Here is a 24260-nt window from a genome sequence, read left to right as displayed (position 1 = left end):
TAGAGAGGAAGAGAGAGAGAGAGGAAAGAAGAAAAAGAGAAAGGAAAAAGAAGGAAGGATGCAGTAGACGGAAGAAAGGGAAGAAAAACGGAAAGAAGAAGGGAGAGAAAAAGGGAAGGGAGGAGAGAAAAAGAAGGAAGAGAAGGATAAAACGAGAGAAGGGAGAAGACGAAAAAATGGAAGGAGAAGAAAGGAGGGAAAAAAAGAGGAGGGTGGAGAGGAAAAAAAGGAGGAATAATGGAAGAAGGGAAAAAGAGAAGGGAAAGGATATGGAGAAAAGAGAGAGAAGGAAAAGACATCCACTGTAGAAGTTTTAATCATACACTTTTTAAACCAAACAAAACAAATATAAATTGGTCTTCCTTTTTTAATTTCCTTTAAAATCTGAACAATGTTAAAATAATATCAAATGAATGGAGGTCGTTATCTGATAATGAAGTAATCTAGTCTCTCTCTCTCTCTCTCTCTCTCTCTCTCTCTCTCTCTCTCTCTCTCTCTCTCTCTCTCTCTCTCTCTCTCTCTCTCTCTCTTTCTCTCCTTCTCTCTTCCTCTCTCCCACTCCTCCTCTCCTCCTCTCCTCTTCTCGTCTCCTCTCCTTTCCTTCTTCTCTCCTTCCTTCCTTCTTTCCACATTCCTTCCTTCCTTCTTTCCTCCTTCCTTCCTTTCTTCCTTCCTTCCTTCTCTCCTCCTCTCACTCTCTCAGGACAGAATAGTAAAAGTAAAAAAAATATATATGTAAAAAGTAGAAACGTTGAACCAAAAAGAAAAAGTAGACATATACAGAAAATAAAAACACGGTTATGAAAAAAGTGGACACATTGTATTAAGAAAAAACTGCAAACGGTAAATCAAAAAGAAAAGATTAAATATTATGTAAAGAAAAGATGAAAATAACTAAAAAAATGGAAACATTGTATAGAAAAGTGAAAAAGAATGAATAAAAAAACTAGATATATTGTAGAAAAAAAAGATATACCAAAAAAAGAAGTAATAATATTGAAAGAAAATAATAAAAACCAGCAATATAAAGTAGAAATATTATAATTGAAATAAGAAAAAAACTGCATAAAAAGTCGAAATATTGAGTGAAACGAATAAGATAAGGAAAATAAAGTAGAAAGATCGAATAAAAAATAAGAAAACTGCATAAAAGTTGAAATATTGAATGAAAAGAATAAAAAAAACAGGAAAATAAAGTAGAAATATTGAATAGATAATAAGAAAAGTGCATAAAAAGTCGAAATATTGAGTGAAACGAATAAATTAAGGAAAATAAAGTAGAAATATCGAATAGAAAAGAAGAAAACTGCATAAAAAGTTGAAATCACGAATGAAAAGAATAAAAAAACAGGAAAATAAAGTAGAAATATTGAATAGAAAATAAGAAAAGTGCATAAAAAGTTGAAATATTGAATGAAACTAACAATAAAAAGCAAAATTAAGTAGAAATATCGAATAGAAAAGAAGAAAACTGCATAAAAAGTTGAAATCACGAATGAAAAGAATAAAAAACAGGAAAATAAAGTAGAAATATTGAATAGAAAATAAGAAAACTGCATAAAACTTGAAATATTGAATGAAACTAACAAAAAAAAAAGCAAAATTAAGTAGAAACATTATACAGAAGAGAAAAAAAATATAAAAAGTTGAAATCTCGAATGAAACGAATAGAAAAACAAAATAAAATGGAAACATCGTCAAGAAACCAGAAAACACTGCATAAAAAGTTGAAATAAAATAAACAGCCAAAAATAAAAGTATAAACATCGTACAGAAAAAAAAATTGCATAGAAGTAAAAAAAAATCAAAGAGAACAAATAAGAAAAAAAATCGCTACACCTTCGAAAGCTAATCCGGTGGGCGGCAAAATATCGTATCCTTTTCGCAACGCAAGAAAGGAAACGACCAGGAATAAAGTGCGTTTCAGGGCGCAACAAGTGTGTCTAAACGTCGACTTGCACAAAGGGAGGGAAAGGAGGGAAGGGAGGGAAGGGAAGGGAAGGGAAGGAAGGGAAGGGAGGGAGGAAAGGAATGCGCGATTAAGGCGAAAGGAAACTTCATTGGTATTACGTGAAAGTGTGTGTGTGTGATTGTGTGTGAGTGTGTGTGTGTGTGTGTGTGTGTGTGTGTGTGTGTGTGTGTGTGTGTGTGTGTGTGTGTGTATTTTCTTCGTTTTCTCGATAAAATTAAAACGGAAAAAACACACAAAAAATTAAATAACAAACAACAATCTTTTATACTCCATCCAAGTGGTAAATTAAACAAGATTCATTAATAAAAAAATAAAAAAACTTAAACAAAACACGGGGGAACAACAACAACAACAACAACAACAACAACAACAACAACAACGATCATTTCCCAATTTTCCCAAGTTTCCCAATATCCAATTTGTTCCCAATTTTCAACTTTCCCCATATCCATTTCTTTCTCCTTTTTTCCCAAGTCTCTCTCAATATCCAAATCACTTCCCTATTTTCATATTTCGCCATATCCAAGTTTTCCCCTATTTTCCCAAGCCTCCCTCTATATCCATTTTTCCTATTTTCATCTTTCGCCATATCCAAGTTTTTCCCCTATTTTCCCAAGTCTCCCTCAATATCCAAATCATTCCACTAGTTTCATCTTTCCCCATATCCAATTCTTTTCCCTATTTTCCCAAGTCTGCCTCAATATCCAAATCATTTCACTAGCTTCATCTTTCCCCATATCCAATTCTTTAGTCTGCCTCAATATCCAATCATTTCACTACCTTCATCTTTCCCCATATCAAATCTCTTCCCTATTTCCCAGTCCCCTCAATAATAAAATCATTCCTATTTTCATCTTTCCCCATATCCAATTCTTTTCCCTCTTTTCCCAAGTCTCCCTCAATATCCAAATCGTTTCCCTATTTTCATCTTTCCCCATATCCAATTCTTTTCCCAAATTTCCCACGTCTTCCTCAACATCCTTTTTTCCATATTCATTTTTTATCTCTCCATCTCCAGTCATTTCCCATATTTTCCCAAGTCTCCCTTATATCATGTTTTCCTCTATATCCATGTCATTCCCATATACAATAATTTTCCTAATTTTCCCACGTCTCGCTAAATATCCAATACTTTTCCCTAATTTCCCAAGTTTACCCAGTATCCAATTCTTCCTCAAATTCTCCCAAGTCTCCCCCAATATCCAACTTTCCCTTTATTTTCATCTTTACCAGATATCCAAACCTGTTCCCTGTTTCTCAAGTCACCTTCAATATCCAACTGTTTCCCCTATTTTCATCTCTCCTCATATTCAGTCATTTCCATTATTTCCGCAAGTTTCCCCCAATATCCAATTTTCCCTCTATTTTCATCTTTGCCAAATATCCAAATCTTTTCCCTATCTCTCAAGTCACCTTCTATATCCAACTGTTTCCTAATTTTCATCTCTAATCATATCCAATCATTTCCCTTATTTCCGCAAGTTTCCCCCAATATCCAATTTTCCCTCTATTTTCATCTTTGCCAAATATCCAAATCTTTTCCCTATCTCTCAAGTCACCTTCTATATCCAACTGTTTCCCCTATTTTCATCTCTCCTCATATTCAATCATTTCCCTTATTTCCGCAAGTTTCCCCCAATATCCAGGTTTTCCCTTACGGTGCTCCATGCGTCAGTGCGTTAGCGTAAGTAAGTTGTGTTATCGATGTCTTTTAAAGTGCTTTCTTCCCCCTCGATAGAGTCCTCACAGGCTCTTCCAAGCACAGCGCAGGTGAGAGACACGAGGGACAGGTGCAAGAGCTTCCCTTTCCTTCTCTTTTGTCTAGTCTAGCGAAGTCCTGTGATGCTGAGACTCGCTTTTGTTATCTTGTTTTTGTATAGGAGATTTATTTGTTTTATTATTGTGTTCCTGTACCACTAGCGTCCATTTGTACCTAGTGGGAGTTTTCTTCAATTTGCAGAGTTAATGAGCTAATCAAGAACTCACCTGTCAGATTATCCAGTGTCTGATTATCACCTATTTTTTAATTAACGCAGATTTGGACGTGATTAAAACTTCTTTTTCACCCAAATCAACCAAAAAACTGTGACTGTATTATTTTTCATTCATTCATACAGAGTTGAAATCATGTATGAGTGAAATGGGAAATCAATCTTCTTTTTATCAATCTTCTTTTTACCATAGTCTTTAGTGTATCGATTTTTGGGTGTCCAACTTTTTATATACCATTTTAACAACTTTGTGTCCCGCTAACCCATTTTTCAAAGCTTCCATTTCAGGCGGACAGAGATTATTTTTTTCGGTGTAGTGTAGCACAGTAACGATGCACAGAAGGTGACCCAAAGAGTAGCTGATTGTACCCATGTCTCAACTAGCCGCCACGTACTAGCAAAGGCACCAGAAGGCTACTACTTGCTCACCCATGTCCTACTAACTTAACTAGCTTACTCACCAGCCATGTCTGTGCGTGTGCGTGTGCGTGTGTGTGTGTGTGTGTGTGTGTGTGTGGGTGGGTGGGTGTGTGGGTGTATGTGTGTGTTATCTGTATCTGTGTGCGTGTTGTAGTGCGTGTATGTATGTCTGTGTGTACGTATTTAGTCTTGTGTGTACCACCGTCGTCGTAGTAGTGCTCACAAGGTTGACTCTTTTGCAAGACTTAATAAACAAAAAACAATAAAAATAACAATAACAAAATGAGAGACGAAGAAAAAAAGATGGATCACGGCACACCATTTTTTTTCTCTCTCTCTGTCATGACCGACCTTGCACGCTTCTGATGGGCGCGTCACTGCCCTCACCTGCCCACACACGCCATGAAAGCCTCACCTGGATTGACCTCGAACAAACAAACAATAGATCACACACACGCATCTAACAAATAAAATCCCTCTACCCTTTTTTTTATGGCAAATTAACGTAGCCAATAGAAGCTTCCCTAGTCGTCCTATTCTTCTTTTTTTCTATTGTCAACTCAAATAAAGAAGAAAGAAGGTTGAAAACATGCCCAAAATCAATTCCAAGTATATAATGAACGAGAAATTGTTGAATAAGGTGTGATTGAGTTGGTTTTTGATGTAGTAACGAAATCAATAGAATCTCCCAAACTCTTTTTTTTCTAATGGCAAATTAAATAAAGAGGGAAAAAGGTTGAAATGTTGCCCAAAATCATCTCCCAAAATATAATGAAGGAGATAATGTTAAATAGTGTGATTGACTTAGTTTTTTTTTATGTAATGACGAAACTAATTGAATCTCCCCTACTCTTTTTTTCTAATGGCAAATCAAATAAAGAGGAAAAAAGTTGAAATCTTGCCCAAAATCATCTTCCAAAATATAATGAACGAGATAATGATAAATAAGGTGTCATTGGGTTAGTTTTTTTATGTAAGGACGAAACCAATAGAACCTCTCATCTACTCTTTTCTTTAATGCCAAATCCGATAAAGTGGAAGAAAGTTGAAATCTTACCCAAAATCATCTCCCAAAATGTATTGATCGAGAAAATAAAAAAAAGGTGTGATTGAGTTAGTTTTGGAAGTAATAACGAAACCAATACAATCTCCCCTACTCTCTTTTCCTTAATGCCAAATCAAATAGAGAGGAAAGAAAGTTGAAATCTTACCCAAAATCATCTCCCAAAATGTATTGATCGAGAAAATTAAAAAAAAAGGTGTGATTGAGTTAGTTTTGGAAGTAATAACGAAGCCAATACAATCTCCCCTACTCTCTTTTCCTTAATGCCAAATCAAATAGAGAGGAAAGAAGGTTGAAATCTTACCCAAAATCATCTCCCAAAATATATTGATCGAGAAAATATTTAAAAAAAAGGTGTGATTGAGTTAGTTTTGGAAGTAATACCGAAGCCAATACAATCTCCCCTACTCTCTTTTCCTTAATGCCAAATCAAATAAAGAGGAAGAAAGTTGAAATCTTTCCCAAAATCATCTCCAAGTATATAATGATCGAGAAAATGATAAAAAAGTGATATTGAGTTGTTTTTTGATGTAATAACGAAACCAATACAATCTCCCTCAAATCAAATAGAGAGGAAAGAAAGTTGAAATCTTTACCAAATCATAATCTCGCCTACTCTTGTTTTTCTAATGCCAAATCAAATACACAAGAAAAAAGGTTGAAATCATGCCAACACACAGCCAACACGAATAAAGTCAAACTCCTCTACAGTGACAAATCAAATGAGAAAAAGCTTAAAATCATACCAACTCGCTGTCCCCACAAATAACGTTAAAATGATAGCAGAAAACAGTGTGATCGGGTTGTTTTTTCAGGTGTTTTTTCGCCCATTTTATACATCTTATTGCCAACAGTGTGATCGGGTTAGTTTTTGAGGTGTTTCTTCGCCCACTTTATTACATTTTATTGCTAACTCGCTGCCCTCACACAATTAAAATAGCAGTCTCAAAATAAAAGTCAGGTATAAAAGTCAAAATGATAACAAAAAACAGTATGATCGAATTAGCTTTTGAGTCTTCATTGGCATCACTGTTTGTCCGTCATTTCAAAACTTCAAAATCCTTCAAACATCATAAATCGCAACACTAATTTCCCCTTAATCAACAATAAGGTTCTATCATCATTATTTGTCTGTCATGCTTCAAATTCCTTCAAACTTCAATCCATTCAAATACTTAAGTTGCTTCTTCGCCTACTTTATACGTCGTAATTGGCATCACTGTTTGTCTGTCACTTCAAAATTTCAAAATCCTTCAAACATCATAAATTTCAACACTAATTTCCCCTTAATCAGCATAACAATCTATCATCGTTATATGTCTGTCATGTTTTAAATTCCTTCAAACTTTAATCCATTCAAATACTTCCACTAAAATATTTCAAACTGCCACACACGAAACTATTGCAATTTATAGATTTTTTCACACTCAGAGTCGGCCGTAAAACCTTGCAAACTTTCCTCATAAATTCTTGTAGCTTTTGGTGTGCCCTTAAACTCCGGAGAAGACTTGGACATAAAGCGCAAAGAAATACACAAGAATACTTAAGTTTGATTGCGCCTAAGTTTTTTCGAGTAATACGATAAACAACACAAGCATCTAATTGAACTTACCTAAACAAAGAAAATAAACGAAAATACTTAAGTTTGATTTCAGGTAAAGTTTTTCGAGTGATGCAATAAATAACACAAACATCTATTCAAAATCACCTTGACTAAACTGCTCCGTAAATAAAACTAGCGACATTTTCTTACATAAAATCGCAATAAATATGAAACATTCTAAGAACATGCGCAAGGAAATACATGAAAATACTTAAAGATAGATTGCGCATAAGTTTTTCGAGTAATACAATAAACAGCACAAACATCTATTCAAACCCTCCTTAACTAAACTCATCCTTACATAAAACTGACGCCATTTTCCTTCATAAAGTCGTAATATATGAAACATCCCAGTGTGACTTAAAATGACCACCTTAAACCGAATGAGCCCTGAATCAACCTTGAGCTGTTCTGGCATAAAGAGGAAAAACTTCGACTTGCAGCAGATCAGATCAGGTCAGATGTGGTCCCGGGATAAGCCTTTGCAACGGCTCCCGGATTTTCTTTTCACTCAATGGTCTCGTGCGTTAACTCATATTTTCTTCTTTAGTTTTCACTTGACATCTAGCATCTTAACTTCATTTAGAATTAACACTTCAGAACGCGCAAAACATCGACTTGAACTTAATGGATCAGATGTAAAAATAGCGCTATAAAACACAAAACGTCGACTTCACTATATCATTCATACTAAGCGATACAGAGATATTGGTCATGAAAAAAAAAATAGAAATAACAATGAAAAAGAAACTCGAGTTCAAACTAACTCAATCACATGAAAAAATAACAATCAGTACAAACACACAAAACATCGACTTGAAATAACTAAACCACACGTAGAAATAAAATTAAAAAAAGATCAACTCTAACTCTATCCTATTAAGACAACAAAACATCGACTTGAAATAACTAAACCACACATAGAAATAAAAAAAAGATCAACTCTATCCTATTACGAAAACAAAACATCGACTTGAAATAACTAAACCACACATAGAAATAAAAAAAAAGATCAACTCTATCCTATTACGAAAACAAAACATCGACTTGAAATAACTAAACCACATAGAAATTAAAAAGATCAACTCTATCCTATTACGACAACAAAACATCGACTTGAAATAACTAAACCACACATAGAAATAAAAAAAGATCAACTCTATCCTATTACGACAACAAAACATCGACTTGAAATAACTAAACCACACATAGAAATTAAAAAAGATCAACTCTATCCTATTACGACAACAAAACATCGACTTGAAATAACTAAACCACACGTAGAAACAAACAAAAAAAAGATCACCTTTAACTCTATCCTATTAAGACAACAAAACATCGACTTAAAAACAAAACAAAAACAAAAAAAGGTCAAACATAAAAAAAGAAAACTAACTCGATCACACGAACAAAAACAACAACAACAGCATAACAACCAGTACTCACCAGGTGGAGGCGTGTGCGTGCGTGCGTGCGTGGGGCAGGTAAGGGCAGGGGCGGAGCAGTATGTAGCCGCTTGAGACTCTGTGAAAGGGGAAAAAAAAAAATGAGAATCCACCAACTATTTGCCCTGACATTCAAGCAGTGTGTAATGACCTCCGTAGGCACCCCCCCCCCCCCCCCCAGTGTTTTACTACCCCCAGACATGCCCCCCCCCCCCCACCAGCTCTCTACTATCGCTTTCTTTGGTCTGTATGTGTCATAGGAATGGTCAGAGTACTATTACTGTTACTATTTTACCTCCCCCCCTGATCGGCACAGCTTCATTACTTATTTACTTACTTACAGATCTTGTTTACTTATACTTATTATGGTAATGTGAAGCTCTTCTGTCAGCACTTATTTTTTTCCATAAGTATGTTCACTATTCAATGTGCTCCTATATTCTCCACTACCACTACTACTACTACTACTACTACTACTACTACTACCACTACTACTACTATTGTTGTTACTGCGACTTAGTGTATGTCTTCAATGTAGCTTTGTTTACAAGTACAACACGTTCTCATTAAACAAAAAACAAAACAGGTACGGTGAAAAAAAGTAATTTGGCATCTCACCTTAATTGGCATCCTACCTGCGATTGGGATTAACTTACCTGTAATCAACTTCAAGCAGGTGGACGTGTCGTACTTCCAGTCAGACTAATGTCACTCTTAACTATCTGTGTATGTTACCAAGGTTGTCTCCACATTTCTTGGTGGTTGTTGTTACTGTGTCTAATCATTAACATTATTTACAAGTATTAACACTCTCTGTATTTCCACTGTCAGCCAAACAACCAGCACCTCCATAGATGAATTCGATGTAACCTAACCTAACCTAACCTAACCTAACCTAACCAAACCTAGCCTTCACTAACCCACCTATTTAGTCCCCCTTTGTATCTAGTCTAATGTAGTGTTCTCCACCCCTAAAATTTGTGAGCCTTTTCCACCCCCTTCCACCTCCCCTCCACCTCGATATTTGTGACTCCTGCGCGGCCACCACCACCACCACCACCACCACTACCACCACCACCACCACCACTATCACCATTCACAATAATCGCCAAAGCAGAATGACATTGTTTTGGTGTTCTACTAAATGTATTGATGTGTTTCTCCCTCTCCCTCTCTCTCTCTCTCTCTCTCTCTCTCTCTCTCTCTCTCTCTCTCTCTCTCTCTCTCTGATCTTCAATTTTTGGTATGTATTTCACTATTAATTTGTATGTCCTTATCTTACGTATTCAGGACTTACAATGTTCCTTAATTTTTTTTTCCTATTTTTTCTGTGTTTCTCCCTACAGGCATTTTTTTCACCTGTCTAAATGGTCTATTAATGTACCTGAGATTGATTGTTATTCCACCTATGAGTGTATGTTTTTTTTCTTACTGGTCTGGTTGTTTTCAGTATGTTAATTTATCTTCTAAGTTTTCTGGTATTTCCTGTTCAAAACTTAAGTATTTTCTATTCATTAACCTGTTTTCTGCAAGTGTTTTATATTCCTCCTCGGTTTCCTTCACGTGTAACTTCTCTGTTATGACTCAATTTCCTTCTCAAAACTTCAAGAACTTCGTATACCAAAACTACTTTCTGCATTTCGTTCAAGATCTTTTTTTCTGAATTTCAACCTCAATATCAATGTTTTGTGTTACTAACTTACTTCTTTCCTCTTCAAACCTTTGACTCAATTTCCTTCTCAAAACTTCAAGAACTTCGTAAATCAAAACTACTTTCTGCATTTCCTTCAAGATCTTTTTTTCTGAATTTCAACCTCAGTATCAATCTTCTGGTGTTACGAACTTATTTCTTTCCTCTTCAAACCTTTGACTCAATTTCCTTCTCAAAACTTCAAGAACTTCGTATACCAAAACTACTTTCTGCATTTCGTTCAAGATCTTTTTTTCTGAATTTCAACCTCAGTATCAATGTTTTGTGTTACGAACTTATTTCTTTCCTCTTCAAACCTTTGACTCAATTTCCTTCTCAAAACTTCAAAAACTTCGTATACCAAAACTACTTTCTGCATTTCGTTCAAGATCCTTTTTTCTGAATTTCAACCTCAGTATCAATGTTCTGGAGTTACGAACTTAATACTTTCCTGTTCAAACCTTTAACAACTTCCTATCAATATTCTTCTTCTTCTACATTCCTATATATAACTTCAAAACAACCTTCAGTATTTTCCTTTATGATTATCTATTTCTTAAACTCAATATCAGTGTTTTTGTGCTTCTGACTTACCTATTCAAACCTTTAACAAACTTCAAATCTAAAAACTAGTCTTCAGCATTACTTCATAACTTCAAACTACTTTCTGCATCTTTGTTTATGAGTCTCTATTACTAAACCTTAAAACTAATATCAGTGTTCGTGTTACTAACTTTCATATTCAAATCTTCAACTTCATTTCAAAACTAATCTGCGTTCCTATATAACTTCCAAACTTCTTTCAACATATCCGTTCATGATTTCCTTTTTTCTGAACGTCAGCATCAATATAAGTGTTCTGATATCACTAACCTCCCTATTTAAACCTTCAACAACTTCATATCAGCTTCACATCTTCAGCATTCTCACATATTCGTTGATTCCCTTATTTTCTGAGCATCAAGGACTTTATCGGTGTTTTCGAAGGCTCTAAGGCGCCAAGGACTGTTTTATGTACCCGCCGTGCCTCCTACCAACATCTGTTTAACCCAGAAAACCTCCCCGTGTTAGCCTCACCTGCTACACTCGCTACTTTCAACTGTCTGAGGTTCCCAAGAGCTTGATTCTGCTTACATTACTGGCTGAAGGACTTAAGATTACCCGACACTCCTTTCTCATCATTCTTAAGTGCGGAAATATGTCAAGATTATGTCCCAGAGGATGAATATGTCCCAAAGGCAAGAGTATTTCCCAGTCAGTCAATTCAACGGCTCTGTTTAAACTTATCAGTCAAAGGAGAATTACGATTAACTCAAAGTTTTTACGAATAAAAATGGATCAGTCAAATCTCCTTTCAGTCAATAAGCTTCAACGGGTCTGCTTAAGCTTATCGGTAAATAGAGAAAAATGATTGACTCTTAAGTTCCTACGAGTCAGTCATATCTCCTTCCAGTCAATAAGCTTCAACGGTCCTGTTTGCTTATTCGACTGAAGATAAAACTGATTGACTCTTTCTTAAATTCGTGCAAGTAAAAGTTTGTCAATTATACTTCCATTCAGTCAATAGCGCAGAGATCAATGACTAACTCTTTGCATAATTCTTACGAGCCAAACTTGGTTGATAACACTTCCATTCAGCCAATAGTTTTAATACTTGGCTAAATAACTAACGACTGACTTTGCACATCATTCTCACAAGCGAAAATTTGCCTGTAATACATTTAATCACCCAAGAAGTTTCGTTAATCTTTTCTCACAATCCCAAACAGCGTGCAAAACTTTTTAAATTCAGATAATTAACTTGAAATATTTTGCTTCATATCGCTTGCCTCATCAGTTTCATCGCTTATTTCCACTTTATCCACACACAAAAAAGCTAAATTTATCATGATTATTTGTCTATCAGAGTTCAAAATCCTTTAAAAAAATCGTCTATCAGAGTTCAAAATCCTTAAAAAATTCGTCTATCAGAGTTCAAAATTCTTTAAAAAATCGTCTATCAGAGTTCAAAATCCTTAAAAAAATCGTCTATCAGAGTTCAAAATCCTTAAAAAAAATCGTCTATCAGAGTTCAAAATCCTTAAAAAAATCGTCTATCAAAGTTCAAAATCCTTAAAAAAATCGTCTATCAGAGTTCAAAATCCTTAAAAAAATCGTCTATCAGAGTTCAAAATCTTTAAAAAAAATCGTCTATCAGAGTTCAAAATCCTTAAAAAAATCGTCTATCAAAGTTCAAAATCCTTAAAAAAAATCGTCTATCAGAGTTCAAAATCCTTAAAAAATTCGTCTATCAGAAAAATCGTCTATCAGAGTTCAAAAATTCGTCTATCAGAGTTCAAAATTCTTTAAAAAATCGTCTATCAGAGTTCAAAATTCTTTAAAAAATCGTCTATCAGAGTTCAAAATCTTTAAAAAAAATCGTCTATCAGAGTTCAAAATTCTTAAAAAATTCGTCTATCAGAGTTCAAAATCCCTAAAAAAATCGTCTATCAGAGTTCGAAATCTTTAACAAAAATCGTCTATCAGAGTTCAAAATCCTAAAAAATCGTCTATCAGAGTTAAAAATCCTTAAAGAAAATCGTCTATCAGAGTTCAAAATCTTTAAAAAAAATCGCCTATCAGAGTTCAAAATCCTTAAAAAAAATCGTCTATCAGAGTTCAAAATCCTTAAAAAAAATCGTCTATCAGAGTTCAAAATCCTTAAAAAAAATCGTCTATCAGAGTTCAAAATCCTTAAAAAAATCGTCTATCAGAGTTCAAAATCCTTAAAAAAATCGTCTATCAGAGTTCAAAATCCTTAAAAAAAATCGTCTATCAGAGTTCAAAATCCTAAAAAAAATCGTCAATCGGAGTTCAAAATCCTAAAAAAAATCTTCTATCAGAGTTCAAAATCCTAAAAAAAAATCGTCTATCCGAGTTCAAAATCCTTAAAAAAATCGTCTATCAAAGTTCAAAATCCTTAAAAAAATCGTCTATCAGAGTTCAAAATCCTTAAAAAAATCGTCTATCAGAGTTCAAAATCCTTAAAAAAAATCGTCTATCAGAGCTTAAAATCCTTAAAAAAAATCTAACACTCATTTCCACTTATTAACTAACAAAAAAAAGTCTACCATATTCGTCACCGTTCAAAATCCCTGACCTACAACAACATTTCCCTTCAGCCATTAAGTAAGAAGCAGATCACGTTTTATAGGAATCTCAAAAGGCCAATCAACTCAAGCTCCACACCTGTCTACTGACCTGTCTCTTAATGACCCGGATACCTGTGTGTTGCCCCTTCAAACTGACCACTCACACCTGTTCTTACCTGCCCAGTGTGAGGACCCGCCCGCCAGTGATGTCCAGTGTCTCTCCCACCTTTCCCCTTTACCTGGATGTCCCAATCTCCTTACCTGTCCTCCCTAATATGTATACCTGGTTGCCTGCCCTTTGTGTCTCCCTTCTTACCTGCCTGCCCCTTACCCTCACCTGTGTCCTACCTTGCCTCTTCTACCTGAGCTAATTGGGCTGTCTTAATGAGGGGATGGAGTTGTCTAATACTAATGCATTTCTCCGTTCTCTGACGCAATACATAAGTGGCTATCAGATTCTTTTCACTAAACGGAGGATACGAGAGTCGGAAAGGATTCAATAGTCACCCAGGAAACATACGTCAGAAAACGGAAAAATAAGACAGGTACTTGGCATATCGATCCTTCAATAAACAGTCATTAAACAGTCATATATGTACACAGGTTCGATCCCCCTTTCCTTCCATCACTTCCTCCCCTTCTCTTCGCATCCCCTGACTCACTGGCGGAGGGCTACACGCTGACTTGGTAACATCTCAGCACTAAGGCAAAAGAAAGAGATCTGATGTGAACGCAGAGTCAGTGTGGCGAACGTGTAGGCGTTAAGATGTAAGGAGAGTTGTGTGTGTAGCGTGTGAGAGGTCTGGGTAAGGCGCTGCAGTATTCCACTTGACAGAAACGATGATTGTGTGATGGTAAGATGAAATTGAAGACACATAAATGGTTAAACCTGAGATAAGTTAAACAAAGCAAAACAGAGGATATTAAAACTGAAGATATAAGTTAAACAAAAGTGAGACAGATGATATTAATTAAACTAAGTGATTAAACTGATGATTGTGTGATGGAAAGATGAAAAGGAAGACGCGTAAATAGCCAAATCTGAGACAATTAAACAAAGCAAAACAGAAGATATTAAAACTGAAGGAATTAACTTGTACGTGATATAAGTTAGACAAAAGAGAAACAGATGATATTAAACTGAATGATTGAACTGATGATTGTGTGATGGGAAGATGAAATTGAAGACACATAAATGGCTAATCCTGAGATAATATAAACAAAGCAAAACAGAGGATATTAAAACTGAGGGAATTAACTTGTACCTGATATAAGTTAAACAAAAGTGAGACAGATGATATTAATTAAACTAAGTGATTGAACTGATGATTGTGTGATGGGAAGATGAAAAGGAAAACACATAAATGGTTAAACCTGAGATAGATTAAACAAAGCAAAACAGAGGATATTAAAACTGGAATTAACTTGTACCTGATATAAGATAAACAAAAATGAAACGGATGATATTAAACTGAATGATTGAACTGATGATTTAGTGATGGGAAGATGAAATTGAAAACACATAAATGGTTAAACCTGAGATAGATTAAACAAAGCAAAACAGAAGATATTAAAACAGGAATCAACTTGTACGTGATATAAGTTACACAAAAGTGGAAGCTGATGATATTAAACTAAATGAATCATGCCTTATACGTGATGTAATTAAAACAAAGTAAACGGAAGATATTAAAACGGATTGAATTGTCGCTTATAAATGTTTTTCTTAGTAGTGTTTCATTTGTCCTCATTATAAAGAGTCGAATCACTGAATGGTCTGAAGAAAATAATCGAAACGAGGGATAAAAAGAGGAATAAACTTTAAAAAACTATACAACTTTTAGGAGATGTTTTATTTAAGAAACGAGTACTAATATAATTGATTAGCCGTCTCCTCTTAACAAAACCGAATCAGTGAATGGTTTAAAGAAAATAACCAAGAAAGTAAATGGAAAAAATAAGAGTAAATAGAAAAGTAAATAAGAAAAGGGAAAGAAAAATTACAAAACACAACAAAAATATGAAAAAATATAAAAAAGATGGATTTCAGAACACTAGAAACTATTTGAGTGGATGTTTATAAATAAGAATCTAGAGACTTTTCACGTATTTCTTCATTCTTTTCGTAAGCATCCTTTTCTTCATACTAACAAGACTATCAATTTATCGTCTCTCTCTCTCTCTCTCTCTCTCTCTCTCTCTCTCTCTCTCTCTCTCTCTCTCTCTCTCTCTCTCTCTCTCTCTCTCTTCTCTCTCTCCTTCTCTCTCTCTCTCTTCTCTCTCTCTCCTCTCTCTCTCTCCTTTTTTTTCTTTCCTTTCCTCTTCTTCTCATTTCTTCCTTTCCCTCCCCTTCCATTTCCATTTACTTCCTCCTCTTTCCTTTTAATAGTCCTTCTATTCCTTCTCTTTCTTTTTCTTTATATTATCTACCACTTTCTCTCCTTTCTTTTCCCTTCCCCTTTCCTTTTATTTTTTTTCCTTTCCTCTTCTTCTCATTTCTTCCTTTCCCTCCCCTTCCATTTCCAGTCCTTTCCCTTCCATTTCTTTCGTAAGCATCAAACCATTGCTCTTCCCTTTCTTTTTCTTTCCTTTCCTTCTCTTCTTCACATTGCTTCTTTTCCCTCCCCTTCCATTTCCACTCCTTTCCCTTCCATTCCTCTTCGCAGGCATCAAACCACTGAGCAGCCTGAAGGGGAAAACAGCCGAGAAACGAGAGAGCGGAAAAAAACAAGAGACGAGATTTCGGCAAAAGTTTAAATTTCTCTTACGATGCTTCTGGCGCCACGATTAAAGTGCGTTGCCGAGACTGAACAACTAATTACAACATTCCGGGCGCGGGTGAAACACAACACGAGCCCGAAATAGAACAACCGTCGAGAAAGCGAGATTAAGTTAGTGTTTCCTGAAGCCGCTGAGGGAAGGATTAGGAGAGATAAAGAAAGGAGATAGAAAGATTAGGAGATAAAGAAAAGAGAAAGATTAGGAAAAATAAAAAAAGGAGAAAGAAAGATTAGGAGAGATAGAGGAGACGAGAAAAAGATTAGGAGAGATAAAAAAAGGAGAAAGAAAGATTGGGAAGATAAAGAAGAAAGAAAGATTAGGAAGATAAAGAAAGAAGAAAGAAAGATTAGGAAGATAAAGAAAGAAGAAAGAAAGATTAGGAAGATAAAGAAAGATTAGGAAAGATAAAGAAAGGAGAAAGAAAGATTATGAGCGATAAAAAAGGAGAAAGATTAGGAAGATAAAGAAAGGAGAAAGAAAGATTAGGAAAATAAAGAAAGGAGAAAGAAAGATTAGTAAAGATAAAGATAGAAGAAAGAAAGATTAGGAAGATAAAGAGAAAAGAAAGATAGGTAAAGGAATAAAGAAGACTCCATATTCACAAGACATTCAGTGCCATAGAAAAACTCCACTCTGAATCATGGAAAGACTCCTGATATTTGGAAACCCTTTGAAAATTATATAAAAAAGATAAGGAACGAAAGATAAAGAAAGGATAAAGATTCGGGAAAGGATAAAGATGAGACACTTCGCAATAATAAGTGTGATACTGAATCTACTCTTCTCTGAATGATAGGAAAACAGATCATATTTGTAAACACTTCCAAACGAACATGAAAGGAAAGCTAAAGAACGAACAAGAAAAGCGACAATATTCCCAAGACATTTAGTGATATATACAGAATACTCCACTCTGAATGAAGGAAAAACAGCTCATATTTGTAAACTCTTCCAAATGAATATGAAAAAGAGAAGAAAGGAAAGATTGAGAAAGGATTAAGACAGCGACTCCATATGCACGAAGCACTGAGTGAGTCTAAAGAAATATTTAATGTGATACAGAATATGCTCCACTCTGAATGAAAATAAACAGCTGATATTTGTAAACAACTTCAAACGAATATAAGAAGTAGGAGAGGAAGGGAAATTAAGATCAGCCAGAGATGGAGGAAAACGCAGTATTGGGTTGTAAATTTAAAGGGGATCAAAACGCCCAAACAGATTCGAACTCTTTAAAGAAAACGTCGAAGAGTAAGAAGGATAGAGAAGGAAAAAGGATGAGAGTAAGAAGTTAAAGAGAAAAGTAAATGGAAAAATAAAAATAAAAGTATAGAAAGGTAAAAAGGAAAAGGAAAATAAAACAAAAAAACACGGACTTAGAATAAATATAAATAAGAAAAAAAATTAGAGAAGGGATAAGAGTAAAGAAGAAAAGGACAAGAAAAAACATGAAAAAAACACGAACTTAGAATAAAAACAAAGAAAAATAAACAAGAAAAAACAGGAAAACCTAAAAAAAAACGAACGAGAATAAAAATGAAGAAAAACTAAGAGAAAACAAAACAGAAACCTAAAAAAAAACACTAAGAGTAAAAAAATCAAGAAAAACAAAGAAAACAAAACAGGAAAATCTAAAAAACACGAGATTAAGAAAAAGAAAAAAAAAATAACACAGAAAACTTGAACACGAAAACACGAACTTAAGAAAATGAAAAACAATAAAAGAAAATAAGAAGATTAAAAAGAAAAGAAAAGAAAAGAAAAACAAAACCAACAAAACTACAAAGATTCATTCACGTTAAGAGAGTTCCAAAAATAGCAACGGACCCAACCCCTTTCCCCCCTCCCCCCTCTCGACTAAAAAAAAAAATGTCTCCTAATCCGAAGTCTTAAGCCCGACCATCCGAACAGCGTCACTCCTGAACGTCGGTCGAAAGGGTGCAAAGTGACTTCAGTTTCGGAATACCGCAATGCAGAATTCGTGGAGGAGGAGGAGGTGGAGGAGGAGGAGGAGGAAGGGAAGCAGGGAAGACGAGAAGAGGAAAGAGGAGGAGTGGATAGAAGAGAACAGGAGAAAGGTGATGAGGAGGAAAAAGAGGAAAAGAGGAACGGGAAAGTGAGGACAAGAGGAGGAGGAAGGAAAGGAAAGGAAGGAAGAGATGAGGAGGAGGAAGGAGAGGAAAGAGAATGAGAGAGGAATGAGGAAAAGAGAGGAGGAAGAGAGGAATGAGAGAGGAAGGATGAGAGAAGATTAGAAGGAAGGAGAGGAAAAGAGAAGGAATGAGAAAGAAAGAGAGAGAGGAAAGGAGAGGAAAGATCAGGAGGAAGGCGAGGAAAAGAGGAAAACAGGAGTGGATAAAAGAGGAAAGGATAAAAATGAGGAAGAAATGAGAGGAAAAGAGGAACAGGAAGGAAAGAGAAGACGAGGAAAAGAGAGAAGACATGAGAGAGAGTGAGAGAGAAACGGAGGGAAAGAGAGAAGGCATGAGAGTGAAAGAGAGAAGAGGAGGAAAGGAGAGGAATGAGAGAGAGAAGAGAGAGAGAGAGAAGAGAGAACGAGAGGGAAGGTAAGATCGATAACACAACCTCGGAAGTTTTATTGAAGTTATCCATGAATTTGCTCCTCTTTATTCATGGTCCCCAAAACGTGCGAGAAAATAATGATATATAAATTTTCTCTCACTCCCAGGAAGAGGAAATTTCTATATATTACTTACTTACCTCCTTCCTTTCCCTCCTCCTCCTCCTCCTCCTCCTCCTCCTCCTCCTCCTCCTCCTCCTCCTCCTCCTCCTCCTCCTCCTCCTCCTCCTCCTCTTTCTCTCCTTACATCACTTCCACTTATCTTAATGTTTCCTTCCTTCATCCACTTCTCCTCCTAGTTCTTTCTCCTGTTTCTCCTCCTTCCTTCCTTCCTTCCTTCTCCTCCCTCCTCCTCCTCCTTCTCTTCCCTTTTTTTTCTATTATCTATCGTTCTCCCTTCTTTTGCTTTCCTCTTCCTCTTTTCTTCCTCCTCCTCCTCTTCCTTCTTCTTGTTTTCTTAGTCCAGTTTCTTTTCCGCTATATTTCTTCTTCTTCTCCTCCTCCTCCTCCTCCTCCTCCTCTCATTCTTCTCCCTGCTAATCTCTCTCATGTTTCCTCCTCCCTCTTTATCTTCCCTTCCCCCTCCCTCCCTTCTTCCTCCTCTTGTTTCCTTTCTTCCTTCAGTCCTTGGCATTCTTCCTCCTCCTCCTCCTCCTCCTCCTCCTCCTCCTCCTCTCTGGCTTAACGAGGAAATAAACAGTACAATCACGTAAGGTTGAATCATAAGGAGGAGGAGGAGGAGGCAGAGGAAGAGGAAGAGGAAGAGGAAGAGGAGGAGGAGGAGGAGGTGATGTCAGTAGATAAATGAAGAGAAGTGAAAGAAAAAGTAGAGAAATGTGAGGAGAGAAGAGAAGCAATGAAGAGGAATAGAGGACGGGAGAAAGCGAAAGAAAGAGAAGAAGAGGAAGACGTAGACAAATGAAAGTAACGAAAGGGAAAAGAGAACAAGAAATGGAGGAGATAGGAAAAGAGAGGAGAAAGAGGATGAGAGGGAAGCGAGATATCAGAAGAAGGGAAGCGAGAGATAAAATGATGATGGAGATATGATGAAAAAGAGAAGAAGGAAAGGATAGAGAGGAAAGAACGTTAGCAAATGAAAAATAATTAATACGGACGTTTCTTATCGAACGGCAGAGTGGAGGAACGTAAATTTTCGTTCAGCGTTCTACAAAATACTGATCACTTGAATGGAGACAAAGAAAACAGGAATCGAAGATGTGGACACGTTCAAAAAGATATGCAACAATAGTGACGGTAACAATCATACACATCATCATCATCATCATAATAATAATAATAATAATAATAATAATAATAATAATAATAATAATAATAATAATAAATAGTAATAATAATAATAATAATAATAATAATAATAATAATAATAATAATAATAATAATAATAATAATAATAATAATAATAATAATAATAATAATAATAATAATAATAATAATAATAATAATAATAATAATAATAATAATAATAATAATAATACAAGTGGAATACTGCAGCAGGTCGGCGGTGGCTGGGGCAGGTGAGAGCCAACACACGGGCCCCTGCCGGGTGACCAGTGCCGCGGCGCCACCACCACCCAACCCCTCAAGTCCCGTCAGTGCCATGCCACACCCCAGGCACCCCCCTCGCCCCAACAGTGCCCGGGGCGGCTGGGGTGCCTGGGGGGCCGCTGCCGGGATGAGGGGTCACTGGGGGGTTGGGCGGCAGGACTGGCGCGGGTCAGGGTTCCGTCAACACTTAGTCACAAAGTTATAAAAGTCCTTCGTAGTTTCTGTCGCCGCGTCATCCCATTAAGTCATCCAGACACGCACTCATCCAGCATTCCTGAGGTGCTCGCCGCCCCGCGGAGCGCGGCGGCGAGGTGTAGGCAGCCGTGTGTGTGCCAGGTGGTGGTGGCGGCGGTGGTGGGGCGGCGCGGCCTGCCTCCCCGCGTGCCCTTCCCAGCAGTGTACAGCTAAAATCTCTGTTGTAAACAGTGTGTGAAGTGAAGGCTTATTTCCTGTTTCCTGGAGACAACTGCATTTCTTCCAGAGTACGTGGGCGGCGCGTGTCTGTCCGGCGCCCAGGGCCCGGCGCCCACCCGGCGCCCCACCCATCAGAGGGCGGTCCACCCTAACCCTGCACGACCCACACCCTACATGCCCTTTCCCCAGACACCCCAAACCCCCAACCCCACAATAACGCCAGCACCAAGGCCGGGCCAGGGCCGGGCAGCCAGACAGACACCGCCGCTCCACTCAACTACTTGATGTTCTCACTGATGTCAAGCGCGCGGCCCCCCGCCCCGTGTGCTCCGCCCCGCCCGGCCCCCGGACTGGACGGGGCGGCGCACGGGGCCGGGGCCGCGCGCCATGTTAGGTGTAGCACCGCTTGTGTGTGGTGAAGACATGCCCTCGGGGCGACCCTGCAGCCGCCTCTTCACGCCGCAATGAGCCGCGCCGCGCCCGCACCCTCCTTGTCATGCGGGCGCGGCGCACGCCCGGCCGTCCGCCCCCCCGGCCCCTGCGGGAGGCAGGGCAGGCGGCACGTGGCCGGGCGGCTCGCAGGCGGCGCGCCGGGCCGCCCCGGGGGCAGGGCGGGGAGGGGTACAGCGCAATGACCGCAAGAATCACAGTGCCGCATGAGATCTGCACGCTCAAGGCATTCACAGCATCGTCTTGTGCCGCCACAAGTTGTGAGAGAGAGAGTGAGATAGAGAGTGAGAGAGAGAGTGAGAGAGAGACGCTCATCCCTTATCCAGCGCGCGCCGGGTCCGCCCCGTCTCTCCCTCTGTAGTGTGTCGCTTCCTTTCTGCTTGTGTCAGGCGCCGACGACACAATGACAAGCCGCCCGGGCACCCCCCGCGGAGCTTTCATTGCCTTCCCCCGTCGGTGACCCTTTCAGTTAACCCTCCGAGAGCCCCGGCGGTGGCGTCCCCCTGGGGCAGGCCGTGTCGGGTCCCTCCTTCGTGGGGGCGCGACGCGCGCTGCCGCTGGGGGCCGTACCCAGGGGCCCCTCCCAGCATGGCGCGGTAACTAACTTAACACAACCTCGGCCCGGCGCCCCATAATGCCCGTAACCCGCGTATCCCTGTAGGCCCTGTGCATCACGCTAGGTCAGCCGCCAGGTGGCAGGCAGATAGGCAGCGGGCCAGGCGCTGCCCAACACTAATGCCGCGTCAGACACACCTGGCGACGGCTGGCCCCGAGTGCTCCCCAGACGCCCGACACACACACTCGCTCACTCACACACATTTTTCAGCAATAATAACACACCTTTTTAATCTTAAGGCATTATTGTTTTGCATTGTTTTGTATGTGTTCACACCTTTGTTTCCTGCCACGCGGCAGTCCAGTGAACCTTCAGCTTATCGCGTCAAGGCTTGCCGTCTTGCATCACCATCGTTATCTTTGGTTTCTTTGTTTTCAGTGTATTTATAAGTTTAGTCATAACAGAACAATTCTTTTAATTTCATCACAGATTTTTCAGCCTTAATTAACTCCTGCAGCTGACGCAGCAGACACCTGAGTTGATTTTGTACCTGTGTTTTATGTTTGTACATGTTTAGGGACCAGACGGGGTCACTGAGGTCACCCTGACAAGGGACACGACCAGAGGGAGGCCACGGCGAGGCTCAGGGGTCAGAGGTCAGGGGTCAGAGGTCAGGGGTCAGAGGTCAGGGGTCAGGGGTCATGGCGTCACAACACAACAAAACTCACAACCCAACATCAAGTTTTATTTATGTTACTGTCATGAGCGGCGGCGCACCCCGTGACCAGCCAGCCGCCCCCTCCCTCGTCGCCCCCTTGTCCCGGCCTTATTTCAACTCCCAACATGGTTTTATTTCCGTTTATGTTCCCCAAGACATGTTTTAATCTGACCCTTCCATGTTTTTTTTCTTCCCCTTCTCGTGCTCCTCTTTTTTTTCTTATCCCGCCACAGCCCTCGCCGGCGTGTGTGTGTTGAGGGACACGCACACACGCCACACACACACACACACACACTGACTACAGATATTTTTCTTAACCCTAAACCCCCCACAGCAGACCCACGCCGAGCCAGGCCACGGCCACACAACACCTCGGCCCTAAAACTAACTCAAAGACCCCTCGTTAGGCTCAGTTAGGCTCAGCGGAGGACCGGCGAGGGCCTGTTGAGAATCCGTAGACGCTCCGAGGCAAGGCAAGGCGAGGCGAGGTGAGGCGAGGGCCGCGGCCACGACCTAGTCCCGCCGCGGCGCCGCCTCGCGTCAGGACCGGGAACGGCTGCGCGATGTAAGGCTAACCAATAATAACAATAATAATAACAATAACAATAATAATAACAATAACAATAATAATAATAAAAATAGTAATAATAATTCTAATAATAATAAAGCACTTGCCACTAACAACACTAACCGCTCCGCGTCAATCCGGACCGGGAGGAGCAAACACCGAGACGCGGGACTCAGGCGCTCAAAAGAGGAGCTCCGCGATGCAGCCTCGGGGCGAGGGTGGCTCCTGGGGTCACGGCCGTGGCGTGGCCCGGCGTGGCTTGGCGGGGCTGTGGGGGGAGGGGCGCGCCGCGGGCGTGGGTGGCGCGGGAGCACTCGGGTGACGGTCTGGGTTCTTGGTTTCCGCAGGTGCTGGCTGTGATCTCCGTGATCTTCATCGTCATGTCGACCCTCGCGCTCGTGCTCAACACGGTGCCCAGCTTTCAGGGCCCCGAGCAGGGCGACAATGAGAAACTGGCCATGGTGGAGGCCGTGTGCATCACCTGGTTCACCCTCGAGTACGTCCTAAGGTTCGCCGCGAGCCCCAACAAGTGGAAATTCTTTAAGGGGGCTATGAACGTGATAGACTTGCTGGCCATCCTGCCCTACTTTGTCTCGCTGTTCCTCATAGAGTCCAACAAACACACGGATCAGTTCCAGGACGTGAGAAGAATCGTTCAGATCTTCAGAATTATGAGAATTCTCAGAATTCTAAAGTTAGCCCGACACTCGACGGGTCTGCAGAGCTTGGGCTTTACTCTGAAAAATTCATATAAGGAGTTAGGTTTGTTGATGTTGTTTTTAGCCATGGGCGTGTTAATCTTTTCGAGCCTCTGCTATTTTGCGGAAAAAGACGAGAACCCTGTGTACAAAAGTATCCCCGAAACTTTCTGGTGGGCGGGCATCACCATGACGACGGTGGGGTACGGCGACATGTACCCCATCACGCCCCTGGGCAAGGTGATCGGCTCCGTGTGTTGCATCTGTGGTGTGCTGGTCATTGCGCTGCCCATTCCCATCATCGTCAACAACTTCGCCGAGTTCTACAAGAACCAGATGCGGCGGGAGAAGGCCCTCAAGCGGCGCGAGGCCCTGGAGCGCGCCAAGCGGGAGGGCTCCATCGTCTCCTTCCACCACGTCAACCTCCGCGACGCCTTCGCCAAGTCCATGGACCTCATAGACGTCATCGTGGACACAGGTAGCGTGGCCCGCTCCCTCCTGGGCGGGGGCTCCCTGCGGCGGCCCTCCCTGGGGCGCCCTCACTCCCCCACGGGTGGCCCGCACCGCTACTCCAAGGTGGCGCAGGCGGCCCCCGCCGACGTGGCGTCCGTGC

General features: G+C 39.6%; 2 protein-coding genes across 8 annotated transcripts in view; one reads left to right on the top strand and one right to left on the bottom strand.

The window, feature by feature from the left end:
• The window catches only part of LOC126994189 (short-chain dehydrogenase/reductase family 42E member 1-like), a 131805-nt gene extending 123231 nt beyond the window's left edge, over window positions 1–8574 (bottom strand). The window contains exon 1 of the mRNA XM_050853468.1: window positions 8496–8574. The gene's annotated coding sequence lies outside the window, so the exon portion shown is untranslated. The remainder of the gene's footprint in view (window positions 1–8495) is intronic.
• LOC126994161 (potassium voltage-gated channel protein Shab-like) overlaps window positions 1–24260 on the top strand; it is a 199023-nt gene that overhangs the window by 112312 nt on the left and 62451 nt on the right. For all 7 annotated transcript variants that reach the window (XM_050853424.1, XM_050853420.1, XM_050853412.1 and 4 more), the window contains exon 3: window positions 23297–24125. In XM_050853424.1, the coding sequence (XP_050709381.1) occupies window positions 23297–24125 (829 nt within the window). The remainder of the gene's footprint in view (window positions 1–23296; window positions 24126–24260) is intronic.

The sequence above is a fragment of the Eriocheir sinensis genome, chromosome 7, assembly GCF_024679095.1.
Source record: "Eriocheir sinensis breed Jianghai 21 chromosome 7, ASM2467909v1, whole genome shotgun sequence".
Lineage (NCBI taxonomy): Eukaryota > Metazoa > Arthropoda > Malacostraca > Decapoda > Varunidae > Eriocheir > Eriocheir sinensis.
The sequence above is the reverse complement of the archived record's forward strand: the minus strand, read 5'-3'. Positions and strand labels throughout refer to the sequence as shown.